Source organism: Schistocerca americana, chromosome X, assembly GCF_021461395.2.
Source record: "Schistocerca americana isolate TAMUIC-IGC-003095 chromosome X, iqSchAmer2.1, whole genome shotgun sequence".
Lineage (NCBI taxonomy): Eukaryota > Metazoa > Arthropoda > Insecta > Orthoptera > Acrididae > Schistocerca > Schistocerca americana.
In genome coordinates, this window is record NC_060130.1 from 755482724 (window position 1) to 755510525 (window position 27802).

A 27802-nucleotide genomic window follows, 5' to 3' on the forward strand; every position below is an offset into this window, starting at 1 on the left:
TTTTATGTTTGTTACAGTATGATTGTCATGACACAAGTGCACCTCGATAGTAGCTATCTTTGGACATGTTGGCTACTTTGGTAATCATACGTCCATGATAGAGAATAATTATCGTGTGAGAACAATTACCATGTCCATAAATAGCAGTAGACAGGCATTATGACTCAAAAATGAAAAGAGACAGTTACAAGTAAACGTACTGAAAGTAAAGGAGACCACATTGGGGAATTTTTAGGTTTTGGAGTTATAAATGAACCTCAATAAAATTATTAAGAACAAACAAGTCAACAACAGACCTGGTGCATAAAATAATATTTACATTGTGCGTAATTAACCAGCAGGTAATTTGTGCAGGACAGCATCTACAATTCCCATTTAATATTTCCTATCATCAAATATAGAAAAGATTCACATACGGGCAGAGAGACAACAATGGCGCATGCAATATCTATATCTGTATTCTGAAAGCCACTGTACTGCATGTGGCAGAGGCTACAGGGGGAACCAGAATCATTCACCTGCTCCATTTCTTGTTCCATTTGCGGTGGTGCGTGGGAAGAAACATTGCCGATACCTCCTGCATCAACTCAAATGTCTCTAATTTCAAACTCATTAGTCACTATACAAGACACACAATGCACAAAGTAATATGTTTCTGCGTTAACAGTGAAATACAAACTCCGAATTATAAGGTTAAGGACACCTATGATGCACTGCACATTACTTGTAGTTTCTTCCATTTAAGTTTGTGCTGACTTATCAAACTGGTGACCAAGCATGTAGCAATTTCTTTTTATCTTCTCTCATCTTTGGAGCCTGACCAACAAACAATCCAACTTGGTAAGGGTGCCACACCAGCAAAAAAATACCCAAGAACTGGTCGAATGAGTTTATTCATTAAGGCAATCTCCTTATGATAAATCTCAACATGTTATCTGCATTTCCAATGGTAACCTCCTAACCCCCCCCCCCCCTGACAGATGCGCCTTCATACTTGACAGTTTTGACTGAGTTCAGTGTCTGGTTGTCAATTGTGTAGTAAAAAAAATTATCAGTTACTTATGTCTATTTGTTCTCATTCCAGTCCATTTATTTACGTAGAGGGTCAACTGCTAGACTTTTGACCAAGTACTAATCATCACAAAGTCTGGTTCCATTTCAAAAATTGTGACACCTCTATGTATAGAACTTCGTTTATCAGAATAGTCACACAAGGGTAAAATACTGGCTGTCACATCACTTTTTTTATGTATAGAAGGCAGGCATTCCAAAAGTTAAGAAACACTGTAACAACTTTATCCCTGCTGCCAACAATCTTCTGCACCTCAAGAATTAAGAAATGAAGCGAAGTTTTACATGATGGGTCTTTACTTTACCTATGCCAATTCCTACAGAGGCCTCCAAAAATGCATCCTATTTAAGCACAAAATATATTGCACAATTCTTCAACAATGTGACATTAATAAGATATGTGCATCTGTCCAGTGACACACACTATAAGTACTAGAATTATATTGGCGTGCAAAACGCAAGTATGAAAGTAACTTTCGCATGATGTGTCACCAAGAAGTAGCATAGCTCAATGAAACTTGGACCACACACAGAAAGAACTGCTACAGTATAGTACAGAAAGTAACTGAAAGAAATACATAAGATGAATAGAAGTGCCACTTTTATTCAAAGAAAATAATTACATTGAAGTCACCGCAATTCAAGATGGTTCGCAGGACATTACAAAAGACAGGACTAGGTTGTTAATAGGCTGCGAGACCACCACACATGGCAATGCATGCTCCGCAATGAGCTCCCATGTTGGCCACATGGGTGGTAACCTTTTGATAGGGCATTCCATTCCTCCACCAGCATTCTCGACAACTGCTATATGATCATTAGTGCATGAGAATGTGCTACAATATGTCTCCCCAATGCGTCCCACACATGCTTTGTGGGATTTAAGTCAGGGGACCAGGCAGGCTAGTCCATTTGCTGAATATCCTCTCATACCAAGAGCTCCTCTACTGCGCAGTTTGATGCAGTTGTGCACTGTCATCCATAAAAATGAAGTCAGGGCTGAATGCACCCCTGAAAAAACTCACAAGGGAACGAGTACAGTGTCACGATAATGTTAACCAGTCAGTACACGATGTTCAAAGATTTGGAGGTCATTACGCCTACGCAACATTATGCCTCCCTACACCTTATCAGTGGGATCACTAAAACGAGCATAATCAACAATATTCCTGGGTGCATTACATGTTCCCACCTTTTGCCTTATGAGGGTGCGTAATTCACCCTGGAACAATGTTGAAAAATAATCATTTTTTGTGATCCTTGTGTCATGGTGCAGAGAGGTGTGGTGTTGCATAGATGTACTGACCACCAAATCTCTGAACATGATTCATTTGCCATTACGTCCAGGGGACCATCATAAATCCTGGTGACCTCAATACAGTTACTGTCTTTGAATAAAAGTGTCATTTCTGTTCACGTCACTGCGTATTTCTTTCAGTTACCTTCTGTACTGTACTGCACTTGGCAAAATCAAAACAATGGAAATACCAGGATGGAATAATCTCCGTATTATGAAAAGGATATATTATTACTCAGCATATAGAGGAGATGCTGAGTTGCACACATGTACAACAACAAGACTGCTATACATATAAGCTTTTGGCCAAGAGGTCTTCTTCTGAAGCAGACACATACATTCATGCAAGCACAGCTCCTACACACATGACCACCATCTCTGGCCACTGGGGCCAGATTGTGAGCAAGGAGGAAGCAGGGTGGTGGTGGTGGTGGGGGGGGGGGGGGAGGGGGGAGGGGGGAGAAGGGATAACAGGGTAGGTGTAGGGGAGGGTGTAGTTCTGCTTGTGGAGTATGCAGCAACTTGACAGGGCCACAGTAGGGATACTAGGTGCAGTCAAGACGTTTTGAGGGGGAGGGGAGCAGAAAAGAAGAGAAGTAGAGAAGGGTAAAAAATACTACTGGGTGCACTGGCAGAACAGAAGGCTGCATAGTGCTGGAATGGAAGCAGGGAAGGGGATAGGAGGAAAAGGCTTGCCAAGTTGATGCCAGGGGTGTTAGGGGAACATACAATGTATTTCAGGGAGAGTTCCCAGCTGCACAGTTCAGAATAGCTGGTGTTGGTAGGATCCAGATGGTGCAGGCTGTGAAGCAGTCACTTAAGTGAAGCAAGCTGTGTTGGGCAGCATTGCAGTAACTGGGTGGTCCAGTGGTCTTGTGGCCACAGTTCGTCCAGGACCAATCATGTGGACAGACAGCTTGTTAGCTGCCATGCCCAGCAAAGTCATTGCAACTTAGTTTGTAAATCACGTGACTGCTTTCACAGGTAGCCCTGCCTTTGATAGGATAGGTGATGACTGACTGAACTGGAGTAGGTGGTGGTAGGAGGATGTAAGGGACAGGTTTTCCATCTAGGTCTATTACAGGGATACAAGCCATGAGGAATGGGGTTGGGATGGAGGGGAGCAAGGTGGGAGGAAGCAGGCATGCAAAGATCTGGGAGCATGGTAGTACGGCGGTGCCTCATAACTCATATTCCTGCAATATGACCTAGATGTGCAATAGACCTAGATGCAAGTCCTGTCCCACACATCTACCCAAGACCACCACCACCACCACCACCACCACCTACTTCAACGTGGTCACAGTCACTCCTACCCCCTCAAAGGCAGGGCTACCTGTAAAAGCAGTCATGTGGTCTACAAACTGAGTTCCAACCACAGTGCTGCTTTCTATATGGGCATGACAACTAACAAGCTGTCAGTCCACAGGAATAGCCATTGACAAACTGTGGTCAAGAGACAGCTGGACCACCCAGTTGTCCAACACAACATGCTTCACTTAAATGACTGGTTCACAGTCTGCACCATCTGGATCCTTCTTACCAACATCAGTAATTCTGAATTATGCAGGTGGGAACTCTCCATGCAATATAACTTATGTCCCTATAACTCACTCCCCTGGCATCAACCTTTGCTAGTCCCTGTTCTTCATCCACCTGTCCCCTTCACTGGTCCCACTGCAGCACAATGCAGCTTTCTGCTCCACCAATGCACCCACTCATCTTTTCCCTCTCCTTTATTTTTCTCCTTTTCCACTCCCTACTGTGCTCCTCGTCTCCCTCAAAATTCACAACTGCACCTAGCATCCCAACCCTGTCCCCCCTATGTCACTACATACTCCCACAAGTGGAACCACACTCTCCCCTATCCTACCCCTACCCCTGCTATCCCTTTCCCTCCTTGTCCCTGCCTCCTCCTTACTCCCCACCACTTGCAAATTGCTTCTCCTGTCAGGCACAGTTGCTCACAGTCTGGCCTCAGTGACCTGACACAGTAGTCATAAGTGTGAATTGTGGTTAATAGACTGTGTGTTTTCTACTTCAGGAGACGTCGTTTTGGCTGAAAACTTAACTGTATAGCAGTCTTCTTCTTGTGCCTGTCTACTACTCAACATCTCCTGTATTTAGTGAGTAACAACACTCCTTTTTGTAATATTATGCTACTTGGCAGTGGCACGATAAGAAAGTTACTTTCATTCTCAATTTTAGCACACCAGTGTCCTTGCATCTTTTTCCGGTCATATATGATGCTGCATTGAGCTATGATTGACTGTCAGAAGAAGTGCGGACAGTTTTCACTCAGTCAACACAGAACCTATTGCTGTCAGTTGTTTACAGCATGTTTCAGCAACACATTCCCTATCATAATTGAATAAGCTAATAAACTCCACTGTGTAGAATATATATCTTTTGTATTCTGCCAGTGTTACTTTCGGTTATGCTATTATCTATTGTTAGTCTGCAGGGAAAAATGAATTAACTTTAGTTGAAATAAGAGAATCAAAAAGTGGTACATTTCAATGTTCTAATGTGACTTAATGGTGCAACTTGTTTCAAAATGTATTATTTTGAGAAACCCAAAGACAAATGAAGGTGATTTAAACATTCGGGTAGTACAACACACATTCTTCTGTAATCCGATAATTTCTAATCCCACAATACACTATGCATCATAAATTAAAAGATGAAAGAGACACTGCATTAAATGCTTACAATATTTTTATTCTGGTAGCTAATGTAGACTTTGATATCAAATAATGAATTATAAACTCATAAAAAGCTCTATTAAGTATCACAACGGACAGTGCTATCTCCCTCTATGTATCGGAATATTGGGTTTTGCTAATCTCAAACACGCTAATATAATAGTTTTGAGGTGTTTTGTAGTGAAATAGTATATGAAAACAGTTTAAAAGGCTAGCAGTCAATACATCTGGCAAACTGTAATAGTGAGCAGAAACAGGAAGGTGATACAAAAATAAAACCAGCAGATTTCACTTATTTCAATGTATTATGTAATATGGAATCATTTTTGAGCACCTTATCATGCCAAGCTACAGTTTTCGGAGTCAATCAGGTTGATATGGTACTCTAAAACAATATGCTCGAAACTCAACTTGCACAAAACAACTTGTAGAATTCACAACTAGGCTGGCACGGCTGAATGCAGCCTGTTCCAATCTTCCCATTATGGAAAAATTCCTAGCAGTACCAGAAACTGAACCTGGGTCATCTGTATGGCAGTCAGATGTGCTAACTGCAGAGCTATGAAGGATGACTTTAAATATTTAAATACTAATGACAAATACATTTATAAGAGTACTCAAGTAAGTAGGAACTCAACAGCAAACAAAATCAAATGAATGCAGGTACAGTGTGGCACAAGGTAACAGGAAAATTTGAAGTAACTATAGTGAAAGTAAAGAGCATTAATTAGAAAGTTTTAATTTTGGAAGCTAATAATAAATTAAATGCCGTTAAGTACCACAACAACAACAAAAAATAGTCTTAAATACAATAGCCATTCAAACACACACATTTCTGGAAGTGAGTGCAGAGTTTTTGCAAAGCACCTTGGGACACTGTAACGGGAATTGTAGATTTCTTCTCGAATGCCGGTTTTTAACTTGGAAATTGTCATTTGATGAGTGGTGTGCACTTTCCTTTTTAGGCAAACCCACAAGGGGAGCAGGAAGGGGTGGGGGTGGAGGGAGTGGGGGTACCGACAAATCTAGTTATCTTGAGGGGCAACAAGTGTTGCCAAACATTTAAATTATATCGTTATGAATATTAGGAACATTAAATGCTGTTCTGGTACAAAAGCATATCGACGTTCTGTTCAGATGCTCCCTCTGTCAGCCTCAAAGGCACGAGGTCCCATCACACCTCACGTTGAGACAGCAAATTGTAAGCTTTATGTTAAATGGTCATTCACACGATATTGAAAATTCTACTTGTTTATAATGCTGCTGATCTGGAAACTAGCCTCACCTGACTTGAAAAGATTGAGATCGTCATTAATCTTTTTCATAATTTTTTTACAGAATTATTGTGTACCATGTGGTTCGCTGATTCACTCCCTGTACAACTTGAATTTTGTAAGGTCGGAACTTCAAATAACTATGTAGAATTTGATTGACAGCTGTTCATTTCAGGTTTACTGTTGCCTTGTATTTCTTACCGTCTGCTGTGGAAATCTTCAGATTGTCTGTGTTTTCTGCAGTTCATTGAGTGTGTTGACCTAACGCAGGATTCTTTCTTATAGGTGAACCTGTCTCTTCCGAATTCTCATCCCATGTCTTCATGGTATGGAAAAATAGAATGTTATAATTATATCCTAAATTGTAATGATGTTGGAATTCCCGTTCTTGTAAAGTGTGTTCATGGCAAATGCACTTTATGAACTAACTACTTCACAATTACTAAATAGTGCAAGGAGTTGCACACAGAGAGACCATGCACATATTTCTACCAGCTCCTAAGGGCTGCTTCCACTACTACCAAAATTTCTAGTTTTGTTGTGACTATTGATGGCCAGTGCAAATTCATGGAAAAAGTTCACAGACCCTGAAAGTAAGCTGAAAGAGGTAGTTTACAATTACACAGCATCACATGAAGAGTGGCAAGAGCACAAATAAATCCCTCTGAGGGTTTGAACAGAAACTCTTAGAGGCAAAATACTGACAGATGGGAAGTGCAGTCAGAGAACTGTAGTATGAAGGAAACAGGGAGGAAATGGACTGAAGAAAGAAAGAAAGAAAGAAAATTCATGGAGGAGAAAAAAAAAAAAAAAAATGGCAGCTGCATGGAAAGTCAGAAAATTAAGTCATAAAGCTTTACAAGAATCAATAGAGTCCAATCTCACCTAACACTGCCAACATAATAATAATAATCCTGTGTCTCTCTTGAATACTAAATTGTGAAACTTTAGGGATGATTTATCAGCTCAGTGTCAGGTCACACCCAAGTATGAAGACATTCTTAATTCTTCTTACAAGTCACAATGGTACTGAAAATAAACTGACATCATCTTTATTGTAGCTCAGCCTAATACTCAAAACACTGACGAAGGATTCAGTAGAAAGGTGAAAGCAGGCACCACCACAGTAAACTACAAAAACTTCATTCCATCACCACCAGTGGTGTATCATGTAATCTGCCCAATGGCCACGCCTCGGCTTAAGTTATCGGCCATCAAACTCACTGTTTACTCATGAGACTTTAGTGGTTTTTGTGTCGAGAGGTTTGCTAGCAGAATCAAATGTAATTCATATGTTGATAACTCAGCGTGTATTTGTATTTTTTTGGTTCTAATAAACCCCATGTCATTCCAAGCATGTGTGTCAATTTTTACCTCTCTATCTACATTACACCGTGATTTATTAAGTTTTCAAATTTATACTGACTTTTTGATCAACCGGTATATAATGCAACGTGAAACTTCGATTGATAAATGAAGCAAGCAAACTAATGGAAGTTTTAACATTCTTTCCATGTACACCAATTTTGTCCACCCAGAAGGATATAATAATGTAAAAATTTCAAATGTCAATAAGCACCAGAAGGAAAAATTTGTGTAATAATCACTCAATGCGTAATCTCATGCTTTTTATGGCTCTGCTTGTATTATAGACCGATTCCCATTTAAATCATGTCACAACAACAAAGTAATGTTATATCATCCATGTTAAATCTGTATCGCACACTTAAGTCTGAACTGGATTACAAAAGAAGCAAGCAAAGGAAGATACTTTAGGAAGACGATCCCTTCTAATCGTAACTCTTACAACAGTATCACAAATTGAGTCTGCCTTGGTGTGAAACACCTTGTTTTATTTGTTTACTTGTTTATTTCCCCAAACTAGTTTCGGTGACAAATATCACCATTAGCAGTGGGTTTTTTAAAATCTAAAACATGCAGGAAATAGCATAGTTATACAAACACAGTAACACATTATTACATTTTTACTGTTTGTTTTTTGGAATATCATTTTCTATGGATACTTTCATACTACCTTATTTATTGCATGTTATGGCATGTTTTTGAGAATTATTGTCGCTGTTTGCGGCACATTTTCTGTGCTTTTTCCTGCTGGCATTTTTTTCTCTCAGCAAACATCATGTCATCTGCAACTGTGTGAGGGGCTGTTAGTAAACAAATACTAAAAGGTGAACTTAGTATGTCAGCAATGTACACTTGGGGTTGCAGAAGTGTTGTGAAATCCAGTTTTGGTGTGTACTGGGCTGTTACATAATTATTCGTCTACTCCCATTCGTTAGATGGCATGTAGGTGATCTATACACAGAAAAACAAAACTTTCACACTTTGTTCATAATCAAGAACATTACACCATCTCGCTGTTCGCGCCCGTCGCCAGAGGCGTATCGCATGTTGCGAGAAGGCTATGAAAACTGTAGCGGGGATTACGATGACCTCTGTTCCTTATTTGCGCGTGTGTGTGTGTGTGTGTGTGTGTGTGTGTGTGTGTGTGTGTGTGATGGGGAAGTGGTTCTTTTGCGTGTGTGTGCTTCCTGTTCTGTGTACTTGGTCAGTTCTCTCAGAGTAGTAAGGAATGTGTTGTAAAGTGTTGTGTTTTCGTTTATTACATTTTTCCCTTCCACTATAGCCTTTTGTATGTAGTAATTTTCTTCTATTGTTAGTAGTTGGTCTAAACTGTTGCTGTTTTTCAGAATGTGTAGTTAGTTTTCGATATTAGCGGGGTTATGGTTTGTGTTCATTAGATGTTCTGCAAAAGTTGAACGTGTGCTGTCACTCTTTAGAGCCCTCATGTGCTCTGTTACACACTAACGTATAATAACAAAATATCACATAGAATTGGAAACGTCTTGAAAAAAGCAAGGGATCCCAACAACATTCAGAACAAATAATACAGTTCAAAAAATGATAAGACCCATCAGAAAAACCTCAGAAAAATTCAGCAACGCCAGAATATATCAACTCACATGCAACTCTTGTCAGGCTCAATACATAGGGCAAACAAGCAGAAACTTCTGAACAAGGTACACTTCCGCATCACACACAGAGACATAAATAAGGAACAGAAATCATCGTAATTTTCGCGACAGTTTTCATAGCCTTCTCGCAACATGCGATACACCTCTTGCGACACGCGTGAACAGCAAGATGGCGTAATGTTCTTGATCATAAACAATGCGCAAAAGTTTTGTTTTACAGTGTATAGAATCAGCTACATGCAGTCCAACGAACATGATTACACGAATAACTAAGTAACAGCCCAGTACACACCAAAACTGGATTCCACAACACTACCGCAACCTCAAGTGTATATTGCTGACATACTATGTTCACCTTTTAGTATTTGTATACTAACAGCTGCTGACACAGATGCAGATGACACAACGTTTGCTGAGAAAAAATAGCAACGGAAAATATGCCTCAAACAGTGTCAATAATTCTCAAAAACATGCCATAACATACAATATATAAGATAGTATGAAAGTATCCATAGAAAACTATATTTAAAAAAACAAACAGTAAAAATGTAATAATGTGTTACTGTGTTTGTATAACTATGCTATTTTCTGCATGTTTTAAATTTTGAAAAACCCACTGCTAATGGTGATATTTGTCACCGAAACTAGTTTGGGGAAATAAATGAGTAAACAAATAACAAGGTGTTTTACATCAAGGTGGACTCAATTTCTGATATTATTGTTTTTCAGTGCAAACACAGACCAAATAGGAGAGTTTCAAGATAAAGTTATTGACCCTAACTCTTACTTCATTAAGAGGAAACAAAAGTTCAAGTCTTACCTTGTATACATGATACCATACAGAAGTCCCACCGAAATCTATATGAAAATCTGTGTACGAGTCTCTCATTCCTATTAAACAATACTTTTGTACTGCAGGCTTGTCACACTCTGATCTCTCTGGCCATGCAGAGTTCACCCAATCCAATTCCCTTGCAACAGTAGGGGCTTCTACAAGTTCTGACAAACTGAAAAATAAGAAATGTCCATATTCAGAAGCAATATAACCATTGAATTTCAACACAAATTTTACACAATGAAAGCGGGGATCAGAAAGCTACCTTCAGCAAACAGCTTGAATGAATCCAAACTAGCGATATGCATAAAATAGCGTACCAGCAACTGTGATTAAGGCTGCAGAGAGAGTTCATGTAGGCCCAATGCCTTCTCACATACCCACAGAAGTCAGTATTGGGGGCAGCCAGAAATGGAAGAAACACGTGAAACCATGGGACAGTACCTCTCTTTGGTGTCAAAAGGGATAATTTTAGCACACAAGTAAGTTCAAATTGTACAGAATTATCAGTTAAAGGAAAGTGGTTTTACATTCTGACATTTTGGCTAATATAGGACAAGATGCACAACAGTGGTTGGCACATGGGAGTCTAGTGAATAAGAAGGATCATATGCAAAACAGTGAGAAGGTACTGTACCATGCAATGTGGTTTTAGCACAGGATAACCAGCATATTTTCCATGTAACAGTAATGGAATGTGTGTGAAATCTTATGGGACTTAACTGCTAAGGTCATCAGTCCCTAAGCTTACACACTACTTAACCTAAATTATCCTAAGGACAAACACACACACCCATGCCCGAGGGAGGACTTTAACCTCCGCCGGGACCAGCCGCACAGTCCATGACTGCAGCACCTTAGACTGGTAACTGTAATGGACCATATAGCTCTCTCCCAAGTGTTATCTTCACACTAGAGCATTGTGAAATATGTGGTTTAATGTTCATAAACACAAGACATAATCTGCTGCATGCTGGCCTAGAGGCAAATGCGCATTTGCATTCGTTTCCACAATGCAGAAAACCACTAATTCCACCAATTGCACTAGGCATATGAATTCTGTCACTAGTACGCAGAGTGGCAAAATGTAGTGTTTTTACACGAGTTCCTCTTCAGTGTGCGCCACTGTGAACATTGCACACATGTTACACTCAACCTTGCTGACTACAATCTATAATGTCCACATAAAAGCTGTGACTCTTCAAGCATTCCGGGCGGATATGTTGTAAATAATCTTCATGGGTTTGCCACTGGATGATGAATCTTGGTATTAGTTTCTGGCCACTTATTCTAGAAGTACAGTTATGTTCATTATTTTTGTTTCATTTCATTGTTTTTCAGTGGTCAGTTGGAAAAAAAAAGAAAAAAAATAATTACATCATCACTTATTGACATCACACATCAACATTTTTTTTCACCATTGAAAAAGAAATTATTTATGATATACCCATGAAATGTAATTAGTTTAATAAAAAATAACTTTGCAACCATACAGTGTTGAAAGTTTTTCAAAAGAAAACAATGTCATAATTTCAGAATTCTCTTCCAGGACACTATACTGCCGATCTGTCATCACTTCAATATTGCGTGAAAACAGCTGCCCAGAGTCTAAATTTCAATGTGGAAGACAGACTGCCTTCAACACAACACCAGACATTTGCCAATGTGCACATATGCTGCTGGTATGGAAATTTGCTTTCCCAATAAATTATGCAGGGATTTATGCAGCATCACAATACCTTACACTACAGACCTTCCATGGTGGAAACAAGAACCTAGAGGTGTGAACAATTACACGGATATGTGGCCTTAAAGAGTTGGTAGCCTAATTTGAAAGTACAAACTAGTGCGTTTCAGCATTTCCTTCACCTCCACCTGAAGTATTCGTCCCTTCATATTTCTCAAAACCTTGCTAACTTAATCACTGAAAACTTATTTTCCCATAATAATCAAGTACTTTTCACTTTTATCTTGCAATACAGGTAATTGTTTTATCTGGCAAACTCAGATTTCCAAATTATACCAAGAAGAGACAGTCTGTGCAGCACTGTCATGCAGTGAATAATTTAAACTGGATATTTTGGCAGTATCCAAGTATAAATATGAACTCACCAAATTCAGCACTTTAGCTACACAAACATATAAACCAACATCTCACTCGCTCAGTTTGCTTCTGTCAGCAAATTGTAGCATAGGACACACGACACCATGCAAACATGTTTCTGATGATAAAACAGAACACTGAGGAAGATTATTTTAATGTTTGTTCAATATTATTTTGACTATTTGTGATCAAAGTTTGTGTGACAACACAATCTGTCGCACAAATCGGGGCCTAGGTTAGGTTGAAAGGTGAACAGGTGCCATGTTTGTGTTTGCACAATTTAAGTGATGTATTTGGCATTTTTCATATTTTTAAGTGCATACTATGAAAATATGTAGTTTAATTGATGCACCAAATTAAAGATACATCGAAAAGCATAATATTTTTTTTTTTTTTGTACAACATATTGTGCAAAAGTGTTGTGAAATGTCATATCAGTGACTAAAACCGTTACTGGAATGATGTTCACGGGAAAGGGATATTTTTGTTTGATGCCACATCTAAAGCTATAGTTCTTTTCATTTGTAAACAACTGTCATTTTAAGAGTGAACATAATTCTCAGAATTGAGAAAAAGGTCAAAACCCAAACTCAAAATTCAATAACTATCAAGTAACAAAATAAGTAAATTTTCACCATCACATTTACAACATCTCTACATGTGAACAAGGATAATGCCAAATTTTGTGACATTTCATTAAAAAAACTGCCAGTTTTATATTATGTTACTGAAAAATCACAGATGTAGGGTTTTTTATCATTTACATAAAATTTCCAGTCAGTAGTAGTAATGTGAAGATAACGTCATGCGATGGCATCCCATATTAGCAACTACACGTGAAAATCTAAAGAAACTGCACAATATGGTATTGGACAATACGTGATTAAATATATATAAAGTAGATGGTACCCACAATGTTTGCGCCAACTTTTGTGACAATTTGGTACTGTGTACAATATGTGGGTCAACACCTCAAACAACAAACACACTAGTGATCAAAGTAGTCAATGGAAAAATGAGTAAAAAAAAGGGGGGGAGGGGGGTTACATGGTGGCTAGCCTGGATTGAACAACAAAACCAGCATCTTTAATCAGGTCAATGCACCTGCCAATGGAGGTCCTTCGACCATGGGAAAACGTAAGGATACGAAACAAACTGTAGGACGATCTCTGTATTTACCAGATTTGGAATCCTCTGAACCCTCAGAGTTCCACCTATTCTCACATTTAAGTAAGTTTGTTTTACTATAACTTATGAAGTATGTATGTCAATCTATATGTTTAGGGTGTCCATGTAGCTAAACCGTTTGCAGAAAAAGTAAATAATAACCTTGTAACTTCGACTAATGCTCCTATAACACACATATCACTTCGTCTTACTCCTAGCCAGACCATCAGATAATAACAGAGCAGGGTTGATCACATGACCAGATCTTGATATTTGAAGATTTTTAAGCTTTAATCACATAAAAATAAGAGATATATTGTGAAAATATTGACCATAAATTGAATTTAAATCTTGTAATGAATCAGAATAACAACAATTCGAACCATATTTTCAACATAGGAAAATATGCCTATTGTAGTCTGTTTCCTAGCATTTACCCTGTAATAAAGCATCCACTATTTTCCATTATTGGGCAAATTTACTTCATTTTAACTTTATGGTTAGATGCCCTCCTGTTTCCACAGTCTTCAGTTAACATAAGGCCTGAATTACACTGTCAAAGTGTATAAAAGCTAAGACAATACACTAAATTTTATAGAAGGTATGATAGAACACACTAGCAATGGTTTTACTAAACATCTTTTGTAAAACATATTTACAAAAAGATCTTTTACAATGTAATACAGGCCAGAGGCAGGAAAGCTGTGTGCAACATAAGTTTGTGAATCATAAAAACTCTGTTCTGTGTGTTGTCATATTTTAACAGTATGTGTAATTATGAAGACTGGAAATATACAACACACTGTCCCTGCATCCACTTCATATCACACATTACTCAATGGGAATGCACATTTTCTTAATGAAACATCATAATTAGCAAATGTCATTAAAACAAATATTAATGTGAGAAAATCAAGTCTACCAATGGAAAGACCGTACAAAAATTAAATTCATGTATCACTACTACTGTGACAAAAAGTTTAGGGCACTTTTTATTTATGCAAGATTCACACAATTTTTCCCCACATTCATAAATGAGTTAAGATACTGAGAACATCTAAGTAACATTTGACATCATAGTGAAAGTGTATCAAATTTGTTATGCCACTACAGTGAACATCAAGAAATAAAAAAAATTGTGCTGTTTGCATGTCCTTGTCTACTGGTGTAACAGGTACTGGTGGAGGAAGAAACTGATATACGTGGCAAGCACAGAATCGCCATGATCTTTGCTCTCTGGTAGTCACAGTTAGCTTGTCCTGTTTAATCATGCTCTATGTGACAATGTGGGTTTTTGTTTTGGAGCCAAACAGCTGCACATGCATTCACTCATGAACCTTACCCAATTCTGCTACAAGTTATAAATATATCAAGCATTTTAATGCTGGATTTTATGGTGCCCATAGGTTTTAGTGAACATTATATTAATGTGTTGTTCCCCCCCCCCCCCCCCCCCCCCCGTAACTACTGCTTGTCCTACGAAGTCTCTGTCACTGCAGTGATGAACGTGGTTGCTAGTGAGTATAATGAAATACACTGCCTAAAAAAGATGATGAAGCACACAGGCTGGAAGGAGGAAATGAAATTTCAGAGTTTGGGAGGGTATGTAATGTTACTTCAGTGATTACAAAATAAAGTCAAATTTACAAAGAACTTTGAAGTATGAGCTTCTTATCAGTATGATACCGCAACACCTCCGCCAGTATTTCTGCACTTGTTTGGTTGGGAAGTGTGTAACAAAGCTGTTGTATCTTCTCCTGAGCCAGCAAATGTTGTAACTGGTCTTTTACATACTGGAAAATGGCACTAGGATAGAGTTGACATCAGAGCTGATCCCACACGCATTCTACTGAGGACAGATCTGGGGAACCCTGATGGTGATTATAGTACCTTAATATCATGCAGACAGTGCACAGCTACATGTGTCATGTATGGACAAGAATTTTCCTGTTGAAAAATGGCACCAGGTACCATTGCATGAGAGGTAATGTACGAGGATACAGGCTGTCAGTGACATACCATTTGTACAGCAGGAGTTCCCTCAACCATTACCACCATGACCTGAAGTCAAACCCAACGACTCCCAACACCAGGTGCGACAGATGTGCCTGTCTGAAACATAAGAACAGTACCTCTCCCCAGTTCACCACCGTACTCGACATGTGTCTGGCGCACAATGCAGCGATCCTCCCTTGTGGTGGTCAGATGTGGATGACTAGAATCATGGCAAGTGTGCCTGTTTTCATGTACTCCATGCAGTCCAACACTGGGCTACTGTTGCCTCTGAATGCCCCACAAATCTGGATATTGCACAATTCGATCCCACACAGTGGCCCCTTCCAAACTTCTTCAGGTGCTGATAATGCTGTTTCTCATGAGTCTGTGGCATTTTGTATCCTCCACATTGATCACTCAATATCTGATGCTGTTCCCACCCCTTATATATGCTCCCAGTTCTGGTAACAACACTAAACATGAAAAACACAAATGTCATTATACCTGTCACAGATAATTACTCCTCTAATCATTTACATACCTGTTGATAGTGTGACTGTGTGCTAAGTTAGACTGACATCTGATCACGTCTTTTATTGGGCAGCGTGTATTACGGTCTCACTTGCTAGGAGACGCTTATTTTCATCCTATCATTTTATTGATTTTACTTTGGAAGTCTGCTGCACTATCTTAACATTTAGAACTCCTTAAATATTTTATTTGTAGCTCGTGATTTTGCATGGGTGTGCAATCACTTCTTTGACTGCAACACAACAGGAATTTTTTTGTCACCTGTCGTCCCCAGTGTTCCAGGCAAACATTTTCCCCATCAATAAAAACTCACTTCCTGACTTGCGTAGTTGTGTTATTGGCGGAATGTTGAGTTGAGCAATATGGGCACAAATAGAAGGGGGTATCATTACAAATGAGGTATAGCTCCTACTTCAAGAAAACCCACTTGCTGTATATTTTGCACGACAATGTGTGGTGGTGGTGGTCACCAAAACTTCTTCAAAGAATTACAGGTACTATTCAGTTCCTGGTCTGCCCACCTGCCTGAAATGTCACCTATGCAACATGTCTGATACAGCGTTTGCCACCAACTAGTATACCAAGATCGTCCAGTAACAAATGTTTTCATTTTGTAGATTCTCATACAAACACCATGGGGTGAGATGTCACAAGAACATGAAGATCACACACACACTTAGTTTCAGTGTCTCAGCATTTAGAGATAGCATGTATAAGTTTTCAGTAAATTGAATTTTCTAATAAAGGAATGGTCCAAACCACCATGTTGAAACCTGTCCTGAAATTTTTTATACACTAAGAATATACCAAAAGAAACACAACGTCAAAATTTTAGAGGGTAAGACATGCCGCAAATATTTTTTTAAAAAATGTTGAAATTTGCCAAATTCATAACTTGCCAGTTGGCTGGAGAAATTTATACCCCTGCTGTAGCTGTAGCAGATTGCAGATTGCACATGTGCAATATGGCAGCCACATGTCCTTCGTTGATAGCATGTCTGTTTACAAACATTATGTGCTTAAGTTCCTTGACACTAGGATGCTTTACTTTGCAGATTTAAACCGGCAGACATGTAAAAGTTCGAACAATTCATGCCGTATCTCCCGCCACTGCTAAACTCTACTCTGCGTGGTGGCTGAGAGGAGTAACTAGGTTCGCACAAATAAAGATATCACAGCCATTTCCAAACTGCCCCTACAGCACATGCACAGTTTAGCGATTGTTGTAATTGTCATCACATCTCTGTCGTACCATATTTAGTGTGTTTCGTCTTTTGGCCGCTTGTAGTGCTAGTTCACACCTTCACTCAGTTTGCGTTGCTCAAATGTTTTTGGTGTGTGTTTCTACATAACTGAGGAAGCAAAGTACTGGATAACCTCAAAAAGATGACTACAATTTAAGAGATGCAGAACAACATATATGCAAACACCACAGAAAATACTTATGTACACATTTGCACTTGATATTGAGACAAAATTCTCGAAATGCACTGTGCTAAGCATGAAAAAGTATGTAACTGATGCAGAGTTTCATTATTTAAATAATGAACGATAGCTGCAGGCCTTCCAAAAACATCGATAATGATATATGAAACTGATTCAAATGTTTCTGCTTCCCACTTGTCAGCTCCCATTATATCAGCAGTTTTTATTAGATAATAACCAAGTCCTTGACAAGAGTATTTTTGATGTCTTATGTGCACATACATAAAGTGTGTAAATACAAGGGGGTATCCTATACATAACCTTTTCAGCTTAAAACATTATTTCCCAAATTTTACATTTTCTGACATTTTACACCTTTTCAAGTCCCTTGAAAAGTATGAAAACGGGGTTTCACCCTGTAACTCGCAACACTGCTATCATACTTTATACAGTCCATTTCAGTTTCTGTTCATAGTTCCTCTGAAAACTGTTCACAGTTACTATTTGCTCAAATTTGCAACTCATTTGATATCCATAACAATTAGCAGCTGCCTTTGCAATACTGCTAAGTGTTAATGGAGATAAAACTGAATTTTTCTTGTGATCTCTTCATATATGCCTGCTAATAGCATCTGTCTTTGTGCAGCTTACAGAGTTTCAGAGTAATGTGGAATCTACCTTTGCGAAAATGAAATATGAAGAATGTGGTAGGCAACTGAAATCACCCATTCTCCTGAATACCTATATACGTGCATTCATTTGCTAATTTCTTGGACACTCAGTCAAATGATGTCGACATTTTGTTAAAAACTGTGGAAACATTAGAGGAAATTACTGATGATTTTGTACACTGTGGTTCGAAGGACGATAAATGAGCTAATTAACCCAGATAGTCCTGAATTATTTGTTTTCCAAAATTGATTTATATCTAATCTACATTGATTCACAAGGTTGTAAGGAAGAAAGTAAAAACAATGTTGAGTATTTACTTTTTTTTAGTATTTCCAAAAACAGGCGTCGTTCCAGAAGGACGTCAGGACAATAAGGGAACATGTTTTTAAATTATATGACATTGCACAAATTAATATGTTTTGGTTTTATACTTTCAAATAAACATAAATAAATTTGAATTATGGGCTAAAACAGCTAATAAATACAAAAAACAAAGAAAATAACCTATACACATATTTTATGCACTAGTGTGATAAGACAAAAAGCAACAAACTTGAAGTGGTTCGTCACATTTTACGCACATAGTAGTAGTTTTTTTGTGGTAACTTCGACATTTCAGCTGCGTCTTCTTTTTTGTTATCTCGTCCGTTGGTAATTCAGCAACCTAATGTTCTCTTCCATGAAATCTAGAATCTGGTTTTGCCCTCTTACTAGGATGTCCTCTGCTGGTAGTGACTCTTTTGTTACTTTCAAGAATTGCAGTGACAATTCGACTACGAAATGTCAGATGATCTATGGATTCTTCGTTGTGCGTGTAAAGATCCCGAGCATTTTGCTCTGCAATGTCTATAAAACGTGCAATGATCGGAAAATACCATTTTTTCCCTCTTACAAAGCATCTATATAGGGATACGTTTTGGTCAGCTCAATCTATGCCTCCGATATCAGTATTGTAGGAGTGTAATAAGTTAGGTTGAGGCACGCTAATCCTTTTCTTTTGTTCCCTGGAAAATCTTGCTACAGAGCGTATTGGTTGCACTCTGTCAAAGTTGGTGGCTACAGTAACAACATTGTTGTCATTCCAACGTACAATGGAAATCCCAGATGCTGAGTCAGAACAAACTTCATACGATCCTCTATTTCCTTTTATCATTTTATCGACAGATGATACAGTACAATTCTTAGTTCTGTTTCCTCTTATTGTTCCTGTTGCTTCCACGCCCCTCTCTTTTAGGTCATTTAGTAGTTTAACGCTGGTAAAGAGGTTATCAAAGTATATTCGAAATGGAACATGTGGATGTAACTGGTCAACATAAGTCATTACAACACCTTTCATTTCACAATCCTTACTCCACATGCCAGCATTAGGTATTTCCTTATCTTTTGATTCTAACATGTCCAAAAGTTCCATCAGTGTACATCGTTTTCTGTGAATACAAAATGACAACATATTACCCTGACGTCCTTCCGGAAGGACAGATGAAAACATTATTGAATTACAACTGACGAAAACTTTCAATCGTAATATGAACCCATAAATAATATAGGTTAATTCTTGAAGATATTATATGAGAAGTTTCAGAATTATTGATGCAATATGAAAGAAAATATACATACACTTCGATGACAAGGTCAGGCAGTTCGTCCATGGTAAAATAGGCCCCATTTTCAAGACAGTTTCTCACTCACTATGAACGACAGCGTCAAACTGACTGTCGCAGCGCGCAACTGACTCTGCCTACTTCATATAACAATGCGTCACAGTCCGTTGCAACAATGCGTTATTCGCAAAAATAAATAATTTCAACAGTGAGTGACGCCGTCCTTCCAGAAGGACGTCAGGGTTATCTGGGTTAAAGTCCTGAAGGAGACACATCACCCACCAATCCCAAAGAAAACTTGTACAGTACTAACTTTCAGTGACAAAGGAAAGGTTGTAAATTATTTGGTTACATGAAGGTGGGTATAATGATTAAAATCAAGCAGTGTGCAAAGCCAGTTTCATTTTTGTAAAATCTGGATCTTTATTGTATAAATGGAATTAAGATTTATATCAAGTACAAAATATGCGCAAAAGTGTAACAGAAAATCTTTCTGAACGATTTAGAACTGCTTGTGAGAGTCAATTCACCGTTGCTGGGATAGGTCAAAACTGGGTTCTCTGAATTGCAAGTTGGATGAACATCACTGATTTCAAAGCTTCTTTGACCCACTTAAGCAGCTTCAAGAATTTATACAAAAAAAGAAAGTTACAAATTTATTAAGTTTACTTGAAGAAAACCTGTAGAGAAGGTATCATAACAGATAATACTATTAGGGAATTTGTAGGTGACATGAAAATGAAGCTTCTTGCTGTGTACAAAAGCAGTCAATCAGGTTTTATGCAAGAACGGCATGCAAATCGCACTCCATTATTTAGAGGAAGAAGAAGAAGAAGAAAGAAAGAAAGAAAGAAAGAAGTCAGAGTTGCTGGTGCAGTTGCTAAATGCTATGACATATGCTATCATTCTCTCCCATTTTTCTAGATTTTACTACATTGATTACAGCATTTTTGCCACTAAATAGTCTTTTTTTAATTTTTGAACTTCTTACCGGCTGCAAAAAATAATTCACTGCTTTCGTTGCGCTCTTGTCCCGGACATGATGATGACAAAACACACTTAATATTGTTGCAGAAGAAGCTGAGTAGCACCTTGGTGTAGTGGTTATGATCGAAACGGTTGCGTGAAGGGTCGCGAGTTCAAAACTTACCTGGACTGTACAATTTTAATTTCTATATTCTGTTCGAGTACATTCTAGAAGCATCCATAAATTTGAAGAATTATTGTACTGGAATGTTCTGTAGCTGTATATATACTGTATGTGTTCTGGCCGGAGGCAGTTCACTCGGCGCTCTTCTATGTGCAAGTGCTGAATAAACCTTAGTTAAGTGAAGTTAGTGTTCATTATTCATCTAATTAGACCTTCTGCTACATGACATTATTCTGGTGGAGGCAATGTGTATTGGAACTTGTGATAGCGCACATTATCGTCGACACAGTGGCTCCCATTGGGCCACGACAGAGCCGCCAATTACGTGGTGAGAAACCTGAGTTTGAGCCATATTCAACAGATCGCTATCTACCGGAGACAGAAGAAGAGGATGTTGCAATGACAGCAACTGTGTGCCACCACATGAGACATCCTTCTGGGTTCTATGGTGACGATGGCCAACATCCAAACAATTGGCTGAAAGTACAGAGTTATTACAAATGATTGAAGCGATTTCACAGCTCTACAATAACTTTATTGTTTGAGATATTTTCACAATGCTTTGCACACACATACAAAAACTCAAAAAGTTTTTTTAAGCATTCACAAATGTTCGATATGTGCCCCTTTAGTGATTCGGCAGACATCAAGCCGATAATCAAGTTCCTCCCACACTCGGTGCAGCATGTCCCCATCAATGAGTTCGAAAGCATCGTTGATGCGAGCTCGCAGTTCTGGCACGTTTCTTGGTAGAGGAGGTTTAAACACTAAATCTTTCACATAACCCCACAGAAAGAAATCACATGGGGTTAAGTCGGGAGAGCATGGAGGCCATGGCATGAATTGCTGATCATGATCTCCACCACGACCGATCCATCGGTTTTCCAATCTCCTGTTTAAGAAATGCCGAACATCATGATGGAAGTGTGGTGGAGCACCATCCTGTTGAAAGATGAAGTCGGCACTGTCGGTCTCCAGTTGTGGTATGAGCCAATTTTCCAGCATGTCCAGATACACGTGTCCTGTAACGTTTTTTTTTCGCAGAAGAAAAAGGGGCTGTAAACTTTAAACCGTGAGATTGCACAAAACACGTTAACTTTTGGTGAATTGCGAATTTGCTGCACGAATGCGTGAGGATTCTCTACCGCCCAGATTCGCACATTGTGTCTGTTCACTTCACCATTAAGAAAAAAATGTTGCTTCATCACTGAAAACAAGTTTCGCACTGAACGCATCCTCTTCCATGAGCTGTTGCAACCGCGCTGAAAATTCAAAGCGTTTGACTTTGTCATCGGGTGTCAGGGCTTGTAGCAATTGTAATCGGTAAGGCTTCTGCTTTAGCCTTTTCCGTAAGATTTTCCAAACCGTCGGCTGTGGTACGTTTAGCTCCATGCTTGCTTTATTCGTCGACTTCCGCGGGCTACGCGTGAAACTTGCCCCCACGCGTTCAACCGTTTCTTCGCTCACTGCAGGCCGACCCGTTGATTTCCCCTTACAGAGGCATCCAGAAGCTTTAAACTGCGCATACCATCGCCGAATGGAGTTAGCAGTTGGTGGATCTTTGTTGAACTTCGTCCTGAAGTGTCGTTGCACTGTTATGACTGACTGATGTGAGTGCATTTCAAGCACGACATACGCTTTCTCCGCTCCTGTCGCCCTTTTGTCTCACTGCACTCTTGAGCGCTCTGGCGGCAGAAACCTGAAGTGCGGCTTCAGCCAAACAAAACTTTATGAGTTTTTCTACGTATCTGTAGTGTGTCGTGACCATATGTCAATGAATGGAGCTACAGAAAATTTATGAAATCGCTTCAATCATTTGTAATAGCCCTGTATATGAGCGTATAGCTAAATTTAACAAATGGGATGACACTCTGTGTTTGGCTAGCATATTTTTCTACTTGGAGGGCACTGCCAGGCAATGGTATGAGGACAACAAGAAGAAATTCACAAGCTGGGAAGTATTCCAGGCAGAACTTGGCAATTATTTTGGGGATACACGACGACAGACCTGCAAGGCTGAAGATAAATTTAAGTGCAAGGCACAGTGCCCAGTACAAACTACAGCATCCTACAGTCAAGACGTCTTTGAGGTGTGTGAAATAGTGGATCCTAGAATGAAGGAGGAAGACAAGGTTGCACATCTCATGAAGGGTGTTGCTGAGGACATGTATCATACCCTACTCCTGAAGGAGATTTCAACAGCAGACTACTTCATAAAATGGTGCCAGTATATCGAGACAATGGATCAAAAAAAAAAGAATTACACACAAGAAGTTTGAACAGCCTTCAAACATCATACCAATGTCTGTGATGGAGGAAGCAACTGATTTCACAATTATTCTTAGTCAGATAGTGAGAGAGGAAGTTCAGAAGGCACTTGAATTGCACAAAAAAAAAAAAGACACTTCAAGAGGTCATAAGGGAGGAAGTGGTACAGACATTGAACCCAATCTCTCGTCCTTCATTTCCCTTTAAAACAGTGAAACAGTCGAGACCCAGGAGAAGTTACATTCCTACAATGTCGCATGAGGAACCTGTTTGGGCACCAAGGAAGACTGACGTCTGGAGGACCCAGGATAAGCAACCAGTACATTTCCACTCCAGACGACTGGGACATGTGGTGCGCTATTGTCAAGAAAGGTGGCGGATATTTGATGATATCCGCGCCAGAAGACAGCAAATTGATCTTAGCCGACACCACCTCTGGGACGACGAAGATGAACAAGAAGATGTGGGTGGAAGATGACGTAGGTCACCACCGCCGCAAGCTAGCCGTTGGAGAGGATGCTCCCCAGCACGTTGATCGAGGTCTCCATTGCCGTTTAGAAGCTCCAGCCAATCACCTAGCTACTGCAACCTGGAAAACTAAAGGGTGCGACCTTCCTTGGAGGTAAAGCCACCGAGGGGAAAAATCCTACACCATCAATCACTACAAAAATGATAGGAAACTATGTCAATATTCTCATGGATGGCCGACCAGCCCAAGCTCTTGTCGACTGTGGAGCATCATATTCAGTCATTTCGGAGAAGTAACGTCGCCAGTTGCAGAAAACCATATTCATTGACAACAAAACATCTCTGCTGAAGGTGGCTAATGGGAAGTATGTAAAACCTACAGGACGATGTACCATTTGTGTAGATGCCATACACAGCCCTTAGAATTCATCATCTTACAAGAGTGTAGTCATGATGTCATTCTCGGATGGGGCTTTTTGAAAGCTTCTCAGGCTATTATAGATTGTGGTTGCTCTAAGATTATGCTAGATGAGATGAGATATTGTGGACAGGAAGATGCACATCCGAGTGTGTGGAGACTATGTGTACTGGATGAAGTTATCATTCCTGCAGTCAGTGCTAGAAAGGTAACTGTCACGTGTCATGCCATGCATCAACCCATGTATCTCGTAGTGGAATGTAAGAGAAGCATACCATTGAAGAATAACTCGGTCATCCCAACCTCTGTCGTCTCGTTTAAGAACGGATTCAGTGAATAGTTAACTGTCACCGAGAACCGCGGATCCTTCCAAGACACATGTGCGTAGCAAACGCTGAGCCATTAACTGAAGAACAGCCAAGTCTGTGGGCGAAATCAGCACTACCACTACGAGACAGAAACTTCTACCTTGACTATCACCAGATCTCACTAAGGAACAACAGAAGAAGATACTTGTCATTCTTCAAGAGTTCTCTGAATGCTTCAATCCACAGGTGAAGAGCGGATCAGACAAATCAACGGTAAAGCATCGGATTAGCATTTGAGACCATCAACCAATAAGCCAGAGAGCATACCGTGTGTCAGCAATGGAACGCTGAATAATTCGCGATGAGGTAGAGAAAATGATGAAGAATGACATCATTTAGCCTTCGCAGGGCCCATGGTCGTCACCAGTGGACCTTGTCAGGAAGAAGGATGGCAGTTGGCACTTTTGTGTTGATTGCAGGAAGCTTAATAAGGTAACTGGAAAGGACATTTAGCCCCTTCCACGAATTGACAATACACTACATTGTCTGAAGGGGGCTAAGTTTTTCTCAATCGTGGACATGTACTCAGGATACTGACAAATCGGAGTAGAAGAGGCTGACCATGATAAAACTGCATTCATCACCCCTGAGGGCCTGTATAAGTTTAGGGTAATGCCGTTTGGTTTGTGTGATGCACCAGCAACTTTTGAACGGATGATGGATAAGCTTCTAAGTCACCTGAAGTGGACGATGTGTCTTTGTTATTTAGATGACATTATAGTATTCTCAGTGACATTTGATGAACATATAAAAGGACTGAGGGCCATTCTTAAGTGTCTTCAACAAGGCAGACTGAAACTTAATCCAAGAAAGTGTCTCTTTGGAGCAAAAGAAATCAAAATACTTTGACAGCTTGTGTCAAATGAAGGTGAGCGACCAGACCCAGATAAGGTGAGATTTCCTAGTCCTGAAAGTATTAGAGATATGAGAAGCTTCCTCGGATTATGTTCTTAGTACCGTCATTTTATCAAAGACTATTTTATCAAAGACTTTTGTATCAAAGCCAGGTCACTCCAAGAGTTGTTAAAAGCTGATGCTAAATTTACCTGGGGTGGTGATCAATAAGATTCTTTCTATGTGCTGCGAAAACCTCTGATGACTGACCCTGCACTTGGTCTGTATGATGAGAGAGCACCTACAGAACTACACACAAATGCCAGTGGGTATGGAATCGGTGCTGTTCTGGTGCAAATTTCAGATGGAAAAGAGAAGGTGCCTATGCTTCTAGGATACTTACAAAAGCCGAGAGAAACTGCTCAACTACAGAAAGAGAATGTCTTGCTGTGATCTGGGCCAAGTGCAAATTTCAACAGTACCTCTATGGAAGACCATTCACAGTTGTTACAGACCATCATTCACTTTGTTGGTTGACAGGTCTTCAGGATCCAACAGGGCGACTCGCCAGGTGCGCACTATGTCTTCAAGAGTATGACATTACCATAGGGTACAAAAGTGGAAGAAAACACCAAGATGCCGACTGTCTCTCAAGACACCCTGTGCAAGACCATCAAGACTTTGACGAAGATAGTGACTGTGTTGCTGCACTCCAGGCTCTGCTGAGTACAAGAAGGACGCCAAGATATCTCAAATTATGCTTGCCTTAAGTCGGTCAGAGGATGTGATAGGACAATTTAAGGTAGTTAATGGATTACTTTGCAAGAAAAACTTTGATCCATTTGGAAAGAAGTGGCTACCAGTGATTCCTTAACATATGCACTTAGATGTTCTACAGAAATTCCATGACACACCTGAGGCTGGACATTTAGAGTTTATTATGACCTATGACAGAATCCACAAGAGATTTTTCTGGCAAGGTGTATTTAGGAGTGTTCATCACTGTGTGTCGCACTGTCGAGAGTGCCAGAGGAGAAAGGCAGTTCCTCAAAAACCACCTGGCCGACTCAAACCAATTCCACCAGCCAAAACACCTTTCCAGCATGTTGGGATTGACCTCCTCGGAGAATTTTCAACATCTGCTAGGGGCAATAGATGGATTATTGTTTGCACTGATTATCTGACATGCTATGCCATTACGAAAGCCGTGAAAACAGCCAAAGCATCCGAGGTAGCCAAATTCATTGTGGAAGACATCGTATTAAAACACGGTCTCCCAAGGTTGTTAATTACGGATCGAGGGAAAGTTTTTGCAATCTAATCTTGTAACCGAGATAAACCGTCGGTGCAACATTACTCATCACATGATGACTGCCTACCGTGCGCAAACTAACAGGCTTACTGGACGCCTTAATAAAACCTTGGCCGACATGCTATCAATGTTCGTCAATGTTGAGCAGAGCAACTGGGATGAGGTGCTACCTTTCACGACATTTGCCTACGACACCGCCAAACAAGACACCACAGCATTTATGCAATTTTTCCTGGTGTATGGACGTGAGGCGACTACGACGATGGACATGGTGTTTCTGTTACATCCTGATGACATGGACGACCACTAAATCAGCCAGGTGTTAACCTGAGCTGAGGAAGCTTGGCAGTTAGCTCGACTCCGCAACCTGCATGCTCAACAAAATGATTGCCAAAGGTATGACGCGAGCCACCACCCTGTTGTCTACCAGCCTGGTGACCTCACCTGGATCTTCACTCCTGTTCAGAAGGTTGGAGTCTCAGAGAAGCTCCTCAGGCACTACTTTGGACCTTGTACAGTTGTAAGACAGTTGTCTGATGTTACTTATGAAGTTGAAGATTTCGACACCTACACAAGATGGTGAAAGATCAGATGGTCCACGTCCTTCGAATCAAGCCCTATAAGCATCCTGCAACCCAGGGTAAATTTGAAGTTCCAGTGATAGGCAGCAAGCGGAAAGGTGATGAAAAGCGTAGTGACAAAAGAAGTCCTACGAATATCACCGCCAGGGCGAGAATTAGTCATCGGGAGTCGAAGTATGCACGACCTGTAACTCATTCCTGCACTAGGAGGATGTTACACCGAGACACTTATTTTGAGGTTAGAGCGATGTCTTAGAAGAAACCGAGTAACACCATGGTGTAGTGGTTATGATACGAAACTGTTGCATGGATGGTCGTGAGTTCAAAACTCACCTAGACTGTACAATTTTAGTTTCTATATTCGGTTTGAGTACATTCTAGAGGTGTCCACAAATGTCAAGAATCCTTGTACTGGAATGTTCTATAGCTGTATATATACTGTATGTGTTCTGGCCGGAGGCAATTCATTCCGCACTCTTGTATGTGCAAGTGCTGAATAAACCTTCGTTAAGTGAAGTTAGTGTTTATCATTCACCTAATTACACCTTCTGCTATGTGACAATGTAATTCAGATTCCACCTGGAACTTATAGTGTGATTCAGCGTCTTGGCAAAGAAATTTTTTGATGGTGTAATGTGTTTTTCCACAACTCAATTTCCAATAGCTGTGTCATTTCACATTTATCAGTGGAACACTGTTGTTAAACTTTACTCATTTGTGCATTGTCAGG

General features: G+C 39.8%; 1 protein-coding gene across 1 annotated transcript in view; it reads right to left on the reverse strand.

Annotated features, from left to right (window-relative positions):
* LOC124555710 (lysine-specific demethylase phf2-like) overlaps positions 1-27802 on the reverse strand; it is a 177605-nt gene that overhangs the window by 110526 nt on the left and 39277 nt on the right. The window contains exon 6 of the mRNA XM_047129718.1: positions 10164-10350. Coding sequence (XP_046985674.1) covers positions 10164-10350 — 187 coding nt within the window. The remainder of the gene's footprint in view (positions 1-10163; positions 10351-27802) is intronic.